The sequence below is a fragment of the Bufo bufo genome, chromosome 1 (genome assembly GCF_905171765.1).
Source record: "Bufo bufo chromosome 1, aBufBuf1.1, whole genome shotgun sequence".
In the NCBI taxonomy this organism is placed as follows: domain Eukaryota; kingdom Metazoa; phylum Chordata; class Amphibia; order Anura; family Bufonidae; genus Bufo; species Bufo bufo.
In genome coordinates this window covers 56,773,683-56,785,893 of record NC_053389.1, presented here as the reverse complement: position 1 = coordinate 56,785,893, position 12,211 = coordinate 56,773,683, and the positions used below count along the sequence as shown (strand labels likewise).

General features: G+C 42.1%; 1 protein-coding gene across 2 annotated transcripts in view; it reads right to left on the bottom strand.

The window, feature by feature from the left end:
- Positions 1-12,211, bottom strand: part of IFT46 (intraflagellar transport 46) — a 41,410-nt gene that overhangs the window by 6,470 nt on the left and 22,729 nt on the right. The window contains exons 6-8 of one of the 2 annotated variants that reach the window (XM_040424799.1): positions 3,932-4,025; positions 298-426; positions 12-133 (exon numbers count right to left, since the gene is read on the bottom strand). In XM_040424799.1, coding sequence (XP_040280733.1) covers positions 12-133; positions 298-426; positions 3,932-4,025 — 345 coding nt within the window. Of the gene's footprint in view, positions 1-11; positions 137-297; positions 427-3,931; positions 4,026-12,211 lie in introns of both variants that reach the window. The other variant, XM_040424807.1, reaches the window with a different exon arrangement.

The window sequence follows — 12,211 nt, the reverse complement described above, 5'->3', positions numbered from 1 at the left end:
AAAGTCATCACCTGGTATAGTGAACGGTGGCGGGAGGTTTTGAACGATGTAATTCACTGATACTTTCAATCCAAGCGTCAATGGCTTTATGGTTCTTTTCTGCATTTTCCAAGCTCTTGACTTTGATGTGATGCTGCTTAAGAAAGAATATGTGAGCAGTGCGGGAAATGCATAGGCACAGGGTCTAGAACGCTCACCTGTACTTGGTCAAAAACCATTCAGGCCTAAAGGTTCTCCCGATCCACCAACCCTTGGCTCATTGGATCACTCAGTTTAGCTACAATATAAATGACCTACTGCCATGCTGTGCTGCTTGGAATTTTCTGACAGCCAGAGCGCCATAACTGTGGAATCCGACTGTTTTGTGGATGGTTCATCAAGAGTTAAAAGGCCAAGTTTATCTGGTTTATTATCAGGTCGTGGAACCTACAAAAAAGAGAGAGAGAGAGAGAGAGGGAGTTATACCCAGCAAAAATAATCCTAAACCGTCTGTACTCCTGAATCGACCTGTGTGCAGGCCCTTTCTTTAGGCTACATGATAATAAAAATATATAATAATCTTTATTTGGTCGCATGACAGCTAGTTGCATAAAAGCCTGCGATTTGGCTGCGACTTATTGTAACATGATTTTTTTAAATGCAATTAATTAGTTGCAGTCCTGAGCCCCCCCCTTCTACAAGGCAATGTGATCAATGTACGGTGACGTCACTGGCCTAGGAGCTCAGGGAGAGCTGGGGGCTCTTCGAACAGCTGATCGGGAGGGGGGGGGGGCCTGGGAGTCAGTCCCCTGTTTATTTGATACGGATATCAAATTCCCAGATAACCCTTTTAATCTCAATGCCAAGAGCTACTAACTAATGGACATATTCTCTCCAATGGAACAAGGATCTCTGCCAGCCAAAAACAAATCCTTAAAATACTCATCGTCCATTTAATCCCTCTTTGCTTCTATCCCTACAATCCCTTAAAGGAGTTAACCAAACAAAGAAATGCTGCAACATACACACACAATATACTTCCCTTTCTCCCCGGCACCCACTTCACTCCTGGTCAGCGGTGGCCGTGCGGAGACCAGGAGCGACGCAGGGAGCAAGGTAAGTATATTGTGTGTGAGGGGCCCGGGCATATGGGGGGGGGGGGGGGGATTTCAGGAATCAGATAACCCCTTTAAAAAGGTAAAGCCTGCCCATAGTGCCGGTGACTTCACCGGGCTCACTGCCAGGTGTAAGCCTCCGTCTAGCTTACCCATGGAGAGCGCAGTACGTCCAGAAAAAAACCTTGTCCTGCGCGATTCAGCATGAAATGCTCCAATGCTCATGTCAGGGGGCTGAGTGGGGGAAGTAGGGGTTATGTCCGGGTTCAACTCTTGGAGACTTTTGTGCCTCGTTTGACTATTTTAATTTTTTAGACTAATTCTGTCGTTTTCTAACTTTTGCAACTTTTTTCCAACCCATTTATATAGGAACGACTTTTTTTGCCCTGGAATTTGGCGCAAAAAGAGTCTAATTTCTACTCCACTCCAGGGCTGGTGTACTTTTTTCATTCGCTTTCAGTGCTGAAGCGCAACTTTTTTTTTTTTTGCATTAAAAGCCACACTTTGCAGTGAAAAGTTGCTTTTTTTTTTTTATGCGAAAATAAATTACACCAGTCTAAGTGAATATGAACCTACCTGAATAACAACCACCAGAGGTCAGACTAATAAAAAGACACCTCGTCTAAGGCCTGTTTCACACTTGCGTTGTTAATTCCGGTTAAGATCTGGCACAGGATCTCAAAACCGGAATTAAACGGATCCGATTCGATTTTGCACATCAGGATGCATCCGTTCCGTTAGGATGCGGTTGTGTGAAATCAAAACGGGAAAAAACTGATCCATCACTAAATACATTGAAAGTGAATGGGTGACGGATTCGTTTTTTTAGACTACTAAAAAAAACTGATCCATCACCATTGACTTAGGGTCCATTCACACGTCCATGGAATGGGTCCGCATCCTTTCAGCAATATCCGGAACGGGTGCGAACCCATTCATTCTCAATGGGGCAGGAATAGATGCGGAGAGCACACTATGTGCTCTCTGCATCCGCATTTCCGAAGCGAGGCCCCGATCCGCAGCTACGGAAAAAAAAATAGAACATGTCCTATTCTTGTCCGCAATTGAGGACAAGAATAGGCAGTTCTATGGGGGTGCCGGCCGGGTGTATTGTGGACGTGTGAATGGACCCGGTTTGTTCCGTTTCAATGACTGGACACAAAACCGCAGCTTGCAGCGGTTTTGTGTCCGGTCACAAAACGGAATGCTGCCGGAACAGAAGACGTCCTGATGCATCCTGAACGGATCTCTTTCCATTCAGAATGCATGAGGATGAAATGGAAATGTTTTTTTCCGGTTTTGAGATCCTCTGCCGGATCTTAATACCGGAAAACAACAAGCAAATGCGAAACAGACCTAATTCATCATCAACTGCCTTCCCGAGTTGTGATTGACCAAAGTGCGTGACAATGCAAGATACTATACCCTAAAACTCTTGTGGAAAGCACCAGCATTCCACCAAGGCCACAGACTGGCATGCTGTGGTATGTTAGGCATTCTGGTGAATGTAGTTCAGCAAATATATCATTAAGGGATGAAGTTACTGTACGTATGGCCTTTAAATGGCTTCTTTTATACAACTCAGTGGATTATGACACTGAAACAACATCTGTCAGCAGGATTGACTCCATTATCCAGTCATAGTGCCTGGTAGGGTTGATTTTGTGGATTGAAATGCCACCTATCTTGTGAAAATCAGCTGTGGTGCTCACAAGAAAAAAATGACTCTTAGGCTCCATTCACACGTCCGCAAATGGGTCCGCATTCGTTCCGCAATTTTGCGGAACGGGTGCGGACCCATTCATTTTCACAGTGTGCTGTCAGCATCCGCATTTGCGGAGCGCGGCCCTGATCTTCAGGTCCGCAGCTCCGCAAAAGATAGAACATGTCCTATTCTTGTCCGCAGCTATAGGGGTGCCGGGCGGGTGTGTTGCGGATCCGCAATTTGCGGGTCCGTAACACACCACGGACGTGTGAATGGAGCCTTATTCTTTATTCAAATACCTGTATTCCCCATGAATAAGAATTCTGGAGCATCTTTTCTTATAGCTACATTGTGGCATTCCTCCTAGAAATGTACGAATAAATAACTGTCCAATCAGCTCTGGCGGTCTCCGGCTGTGCAGGGACAATGGGAATAATAGTGCCTAGTTATCAATTTCTAGGAGGAATAACAAAGGTACAGGAAAACACAAAGTTATAAAAATAAGATGTTATTTCATGGGGAATACAACTATTTATTACCACAGACGAGTCCAGAGAGTCAAGGGAGTTTTAAAGGGAACCTGTCACCAGTTTTATGGTGTCCTAACTAAGGGCAACATAAATAAGTGACTGATTCTCTTAGCAAAATGCTGGGTCACTTTCTTTAATTGACCCCGTCAATCTGCCAACATCTTGTATTGAAAAGCTCCAGCTGATAATGATGAGTCATGAATATTCATGAGCTCCTGACTCTCCCCGCCCACCTGCTGCTGATTGACAGTTTGTTTCCATAGGAATCAGCAGCAGGTGGGCAGGGGAGTGGCTGTAGCTCTGAATTAAATAAACGCTGGACTCAATGACATCACGCTGGACTCAGATCAGCTCATTAGCATGCGGCATCTTTGTGTGTATATTATGAGGTAACCATCTGTCACACCAGTAAGTGAATACATCTAAGGCACTTTTTAGTAGTTAATAATTGTATATAATTAGTTTGATTATAATCAAATATCCACATGACAGGTTCCCTTTAATAACCTGACAGCTAAGGGTATGAATCAGAACCGTATGTACACGATGTGCACATTATAAGTATTACAGACAGTCATACTGGCTATTACTGCAAAATGTACCTTCAGAAATGCATCGATGTCTCCCACCGCAGGAATAAAGTCTGGGATAAAAGGTTTCAGCTTGTGCTCCAGATCTATGGCTTGGGGCGTGTATCTGAAACGATGCAACACTTATACTTCCTCCAGCCGTAACATAATTTACCAAGACATTAACAATGGATGGGTTATGTTCACACAAGGCTATGGACATCCATGGAAGTGGTAAGACGTCACCTTAAAATGAGCGCTTAGGAGCTCTCAGGAGCGCAGAGAAAAGGGTTACGTCTCCTCTATGAAGGCGACAGAGCAGCCTGCAGTTTATGTGAAACATGTCGGCTGCAGAGGACAAACGCCTGAATATTTTTAATAAAGACTTCTTCGAAAAATGCTTTTATACCAAAAAAAGTAAAAATAAAAATAAAAAAAAGGGTCCATAGCCCTTAAATTCGAAGTGGATTTCCACAGCAGAATCTGTGCAGGAATCCATCACAGGACCCAACAAAGTAAAACATTTTAACCCCTTTTGGCTTAGGAGTTTTCCAGGCATTTAATACTGATGACCTATCCTCAGTATCAGATCAGAGGGGGTCCCATATCGGGCACCGCCACCAAGCATTGGTATTGCAGCTCAGACCCATTTACTTGAATGGAACGGAGCTGCGTCACGGTGTTGTGACCGATGCACGTGACATCACAGGCCTAGGAAGAGGCTGCAGCGCTCACTGGGGGGCCCCTTTGATCAGCTGATTGGCAGGGATTCTGGGAGTCCCACACCTATGAGATATTAAGGACCTATCCGGAAGATAGGCAATCGCTGTCAAAATCTCGCCCAACCCCTTTAATGGATATAACTTTGTTACACTGAAGTGATTTTTGGTATGTTTTCTAACGACAGAAAATACTTTAAATTTTTTTTACCATTTTTACACATATAGGGAGTGAATGATCAATAGCGATGGAAACTGTATTACTTTACAATATGGAGAAAATTATCTTTGTGCCATGGCTGTGAATATGCTGGGCTGGTGGAAAAGTGAGGACTTAAAGGGGTTCTCCGGGTTCAGAGCTGAATGAGTGGAGCATATCATGCTCCACTCATACGGGCTCAAAGGGTGAAGTCCAGGTTCAACCCCTTTAATAATAATGATATCAATAATATGGTTCCGTGCGACAATACCATAAGCAGAGGTAAACGTGCATTCACAGCATCAATCCAAATATGTGTACGTGTACCTGTTTGAACTTTGCTGTCACTTTTCTGCGCGTACCGATCCTCTTTTGTATGCTGGTACTTGTATATTAGAGTGGGATAGGGAGCTCGCACTCAAATCCGAGTGCTACGTGATGTCACTGAACTAGGTTACGGGTATCTAGGGGTGACACTCCTAGATACCGTAACCTAGTTCAGTGACGTCCTGTAGCACTCTGATTTGAGCGCGAGCTCCCTATCCCACTCTAATATACAAGTACCAGCATACAAAAGAGGATCGGTACGCGCAGAAAAGTGACAGCAAAGTTCAAACAGGTACATGTACACATATTTGGATTGATGCTGTGAATGCACGTTTACCTCTGCTTATGGTATTGTCGCGCGGAACCATATTATTGATATTGTTTTCCTGCTTTTTGCAGCAGTGGCGGTACCGCAGTGTCAGCGATAGGTCATAGAGGAAAAGAGCGCCAGTGTAAGTACAGTGTTCCCCTGAATAATAATTTAACAGTATTTTTATTGCTACATTTCTTTTTACATAAACTCTTTTTTTTTTTATTAATTATCTTTATTAGTTGGTATATCAAACAAATTACAATGCAAGGAAGAATACAGAAAAGAATTGTTTTTTTCCCTTCCCTTTTTTTTTTCCCCCTTATCCCCAATTCCCTACACCCTCCCCCCTCCCCCTACCTGTGGTGCGTCAAAAAAAAAAAAAAAAAAAAAAAAAAAAAAAAGGAAAAAAATTTAGCACAACTAATCAAGTCCTCCAACCACCCCATATCTTAGTCCACTTCTCCTCAGCTCCCCTCTGTTTATACATGATTTTTTCATAGTTTTTTACCTTATCAATTAGGTTTATCCATATATTTATATCTGGAGTATATCGAGCAAACCAGGTCCGACTGACCAACACTCTGGCCAACATCAGTATCCTGCCCAGGAAAATCTTTTGATACTTGTGATTATTTATTTTGGAGAGATCATTAAGCAAGAACACTTGTGGTTCAAAAGGGATTCGTATTTTTAGTTTATACATGATAAAATTATTGATAGTGTTCCAATAATTTATAAGTTCCGGGCAGGTCCAGGTCATATGAAGATAGTCCGCTCCTGAAGTGTCGCATTTAGGGCAGTTAGATGTGTCTCTTAGTCCACATTTATTCATCCATAAAGGAGTGACATATAATCTGTGGCAAATATAAAATTGTACTAAAACATGGTTGAAGTTCTGGGATAGTGAACATAAATTCCCAAAAATATTCTCCCACCCTTCTGATTGTAAATTCAGACAATCCACCTCCCACGCTCTTTGTCCTGGTGACTGTATATCACTAAACCGTGCCTTAAGTAGTAGCTTATATATATTTGAAATCTTTATTCTAGACAGTGTCCTCCCTGCCCAATCATTCAAGAAAGATGAACTATCTATATCCAACACCAGTTTATCGTCCAGACTAGATACTGCTGAACGCAATTGAAAGTACCTAAACCATGAAAAGTTTTCTATATTATGTGTCATCTCTATAAATGCCTTAATCTCTCTATCCTTTACTACCTGTAAAATATACAAAATTTTATTCTTTTGCCAAAATGTGTCGGCTGCAATATCATCTAGCCTTTGTAGGTGTGTATTGTGCCAAAGAGGCGTGAATGTAAGTCAACCCTTTACCTTCAACCATGTCCTAGTAGTAGCCCACACTTTCAGGAATAGTTTTATAGTCTCTCTGTAGCCCCGCTCATGGCTCTTCAGTAGCCCGGATTCCAACAGGGTAAATATATTATCATGAGCGTAGCTCCCTACTAACTTCCCTAAAAGTGCACTGATTCATAGCACATCAATAGCTGAGCTGCAATAAAATACCCTTTGAAGTAAGGGAGATTTAGACCCCCGCACTCCAATGATTTATACAAATATTCCAACTTTATTCGAACTCGTTTTCTTCCCCATATTAAATCATTAATTATTCTTTCCATGAGTTTAAAGTATTTATCTTGTATCCAAATAGGTGAATTCTTAAGCACATAAAGAAGTTATGGTAATATCACCATTTTAACCAATGAAACTCGGTCAGCTCTGGATAGGGGAAGTCTCAGCCAAATCCCTATTTTAGCTCTAGTTTTTGCCATTATGGGGATCAAATTAAGTTGTACAAAATTTTCCACCCGGGGTGATATACTCAAACCCAAGTATTGAAAAGTGTCAACGATGTCCAACTGTGTCACAAGAACCTCATTCTGTGACAGGGGGTCTATTGGCATCAAACTGGTCTTAGACCAGTTTATAAGAAGACCGGACACCTCACCAAATGATTTAACCATTTGAATAATTCTAGGAAGAGTTATTTCCGTATGGTCTATAAAAAAAAGAACATCATCCGCATATAAGGAGATACGGTCCTGCACACCTAGTGTACCAAATCCTTTGACCTGATCGTCCTGCCTAATGGCCATCGCAAGGGGTTCAATATAAATATCAAATAACAATGGGGATAGTGGGCAGCCCTGCCGCGTGCCTCTATTTAAATCGAAACTAGTGGTCAGGATCCCATTGAGACTCAATTTTGCCTTGGGAGATCTATACAAAAGTTTGAGAATGCCTATAAATCTTTCCCCAAAGCCCATCCTTGCCAGAACCTTCCAGAGGAAGCGCCACTCCACCCTGTCGAAGGCCTTAGAGGCATCCAATGACAGGATGGAGCGAGCGGTCCCCCCAGGGGCCTGTATATTGGCAAAGAGCCGATGCAGATTATGGTGGGTGCCCTTGTTTTGAATAAAGCCATTCTGATCCGGATGGACAATAGAGGAAATAACCCTAGAAAGCCTTGTGGCCAAAACCCTCGCAAGAAGCTTTACATCTGCATTAAGCAGTGAAATTGGTCTATAAGATTCTAGATCTACAGGATCCTTGCCTTTTTTTGGAATTAATGCCATTACGGCTTCCATCATTGAATCTGGCAACTTTCCATCCTCCACTGATTCAGAAAAGACTTCCAGCAGTCTGGGGAGAATAAAGTCCCCATATTTACTATAGAATTCATATGGGAGTCCATCTGAACCAGGGGTGGAGTTGGCCGAGCATAGTTTAATAGCTCCCTCTAGTTCCTGAATTGAGACCTCTAATTCAAGTGCTTTCTTTTGCACCTCAGTAATAGTTGGAAAAGCGATCCCATCAAGATAAGAATCCATCTTATCATCTGTGATCTTAGATTCGGCTTTATACAAATCCAGGAAGTAGTCCACAAAGGCCTTCTCTATCGGACCCTGTCCACTAACCATCCTACCATTAATCAGTCGAACATTATCTATGTATTTTTTAGATTGTTGGCTTGAGATCACTCTGGACAAAAGTTTACCAGGTCGCCCTGACTCCGTAAAGTATTTTTGCCCTTTAAAAAAAAGGCTCTGTTGGGCCTTATCCAATAAGAAGTTAGAATATACTTGTGTGGCTCTTTGCATACTTTCCCTATTCTCCTCCGTCTTATTCATATAGAAGGATTCTGTCGCCAGTGATGCAAGTTCTTCTAGGTTTTTCTGTTTTTTCCCGTACTCCTTTCTGAGGTTCGCGATATTACTAACCATCATTCCCCTCATATACGCCTTAACCCCTTTAAGGACTCAGCCCTATTTCACCTTAAGGACTTGGCCATTTTTTGCAAATCTGACCAGTGTCACTTTAAGTGCTGATAACTTTAAAACGCTTTGACTTATCCAGGCCGTTCTGAGATTGTTTGTTCGTCACATATTGTACTTCATGACACTGCTAAAATTGGGTCAAAAAAGCAAATTTTTTTGCATCAAAAAATACCATATTTACAAAAAATTTTGAAAAATTTGCAAATTTCAAAGTTTCAGTTTCTCTACTTCTGTAATACATAGTAATACCCCCAAAAATTGTGATGACTTTACATTCCCCATATGTCTACTTCATGTTTGTAGCATTTTGGGAATGATATTTTATTTTTTGGGGATGTTACAAGGCTTAGAAGTTTAGAAGCAAATCTTGAAATTTTTCAGAAATTTACAAAAACCCAATTTTTAGGGACCACTACAGGTCTGAAGTCACTTTGCGAGGCTTACATAATAGAAACCGCCCAAAAATGACCCCATTCTATAAACTACACCCCTCAAGGTATTCAAAACTGATTTTACAAACTTCGTTAACCCTTTAGGTGTTGCACAAGAGTTATTGGCAAATGGGGATGAAATTTGAGAATTTCATTTTTTTGCCTAATTTTCCATTTTAACCCATTTTTTCCACTAACAAAGCAAGGGTTAACAGCCAAACAAGACTGTATCTTTATTGCCCTGACTCTGCCGTTTACAGAAACACCCCATATGTGGCCGTAAACTACTGTACGGGCACACAGTAGGGCGTAGAGGGAAAGGTGCGCCGTATGGTTTTTGGAAGCCAGATTTTGCTGGACTGGTTTTTTGACACCATGTCCCATTTGAAGCCCCCCTGATGCACCCCTAGAGTAGAAACTCCATAAAAGTGACCCCATCTAAGAAACTACACCCCTCAAGGTATTCAAAACTGATTTTACAAACTTTGTTAACCCTTTAGGTGTTGCACAAGATTTAATGGAAAATAGAGATACAATTTCAAAATTTCACTTTTTTGGCAGATTTTCCATTTTAATATTTTTTTTCCAGTTACAAAGCAAGGGTTAACAGCCAAACAAAACTCAATATTTATGGCCCTGATTCTGTAGTTTACAGAAACACCCCATATGTGGTCGTAAACTACTGTACGGGCACATGGCAGGGCGCAGAAGGAAAGGAATGCCATACGGTTTTTGGAAGGCAGATTTTGCTGGACTGTTTTTTTGACACCATGTCCCATTTGAAGCCCCCTGATGCACCCCTAGAGTAGAAACTCCAGAAAAGTGACCCCATTTTAGAAACTACGGGATAGGGTGGCAGTTTTGTTGGTACTAGTTTAGGGTACATATGATTTTTGGTTGCTCTATATTACACTTTTTGTGCGGCAAGGTAACAAGAAATAGCTTTTTGGCAGAGTTTTTTTTTTTTTGTTATTTACAACATTCATCTGACAGGTTAGATCATGTGGTAAATTCAATGAGCAGGTTGTCACGGACACGGCGATACCTAATATGTATACAATTATTTTAATTTATGTAAGTTTTACCCAATGATTTCATTTTTAAAACAAAAAAAAAGTTTTAGTGTCTCCATAGTCTAAGAGCCATAGTTTTTTCAGTTTTTGGGCGATTATCTCAAGTAGGGTCTCATTTTTTGCGGGATGAGATGATGGTTTGATTTGCACTATTTTGGGGTGCACATGACTTTTTGATCGCTTGCTATTACACTTTTTGTGACGTAAGATGACAAAAAATTGTTTTTATTTTAATTTTTTTACGGTGGTCACTTAAAGGGGTTAGGTCATGTGATATTTTTATAGAGTCGGTCGATACGGACGTGGCGATACCCAATATGTATACTTTTTTTTAATTTATGTAAGTTCTACAAAATGATTTCATTTTTGAAACAAAAAAAATGATGTTTTAGTGTTTCCATAGTCTAAGAGCCATAGTTTTTTCAGTTTTTGGGCGATTATCTTAAGTAGAAGTATCTTAAGTATCTTAAGTAGGGTCTCATTTTTTGCGGGATGAGATGACGGTTTGATTGTTACAATTTTGGCGTACATGCAACTTTTTTGATCACTTATTACCTTTTTTTTGGGAAGTAAGGTGGGCAAAATTTCAATTTCATCATATTTTTTTATTTTTTATTTTTATGGCGTTCACCGTTCGGGTAAAGTAACATGACCGTTTTATAGATCAGGTCGTTACGGACGCGGCGATACCAAACATGTGTAGGGAATTTTATTTTTTTCCTTTTTAATCAGTGATAAATGTGTTTTTTGATTTTTACTTTTTTTTTTACCCAGACCCACTTGGTTCTTGAAGATCCAGTGGGTCTGATGTCTGTATAATACAGTACAGTACAATATATATTGTACTGCACTGTATTTTACTTACACTGAACAGATCTATGCCTTTTAGCACAGATCTGTTCAGCACCATGGACAGCAGGACGCCTGAGACGGCGTCCTGTTGCCATGGGAACTTTCCCCGTCTGCCACAACTTCGCAGACGGGGAAGGGTGAGGACGGGGCTGTTGGGGGGCTGTCTGGGAGCACTCTCCCTCTCCATCGGGGGGCTGCAAAGGCACAGCAGCCCCCCGATCGGAGAGGGAGGGAGCTCCCTGAGCTGTTAACCTTTTCCATACAGCGGTCCGTACGGACCGCTGTATGGAAAGGGTTAAACGGCTGACATCGCATCACCGATGTCAGCCGTTTATACCAGGGTGCCAGCAATGTGCTGGCACCCTGGTATACCCACTGTACACCAACGATTATTCAATGGGAGGCGGGCGGGGGATCGCGATCCCGCCTGCCGCACCGCCCGCCTCCCGCACCCCTCCCCCTGCACCTCCCACCTGGCTAAAATCACTCGGGGGTGCAGGGGGGGGGATACAGATAGATTTTGGGCATTATAAAGTTTCTGATCCTCAGGGACCGCGGGGATCAGAAACTGCAGAAATCGCAACAAACCGCAGGTCTGAATTGACCTGCGGTTTGTTGCGATCGCCGACATGGGGAGGTCACGGGACACCCCCGCGCATTTAGCCTAGGTGCCTGCTCAATGATTTGAACAGGCACCGTGTTCCGATCACAGCCGGCCGGGCGGCAGTGATCGGAACAACACATGACGTACAGGTACGTCATGGGTCCATAAGGACTCGGGAAACATGCCGTACCGGTACGTCATGCGTCCTTAAGGGGTTAAAGGTGTCCCATACCACTTGAATTTTTGCTGAGCCATAGTTGTTATCCCAAAATCGGCCAATTTCATTCTGGATTATTTCATGTGTCTTTATTACTGATAGCCAGTAAGGGTTTAATCTAAAAGGGGGTCTTTGTATGTGTCTTTCCTGGGTTAAGCAGAGTTCGAGGAGTAACGGTAAATGGTCCGATATTGACCTCGTTTCATATTTCATTCGCTTTACCAGTTTCACATATTTACTACTTATCAGTGCAAGATCTATTCTAGACATAGATTTAC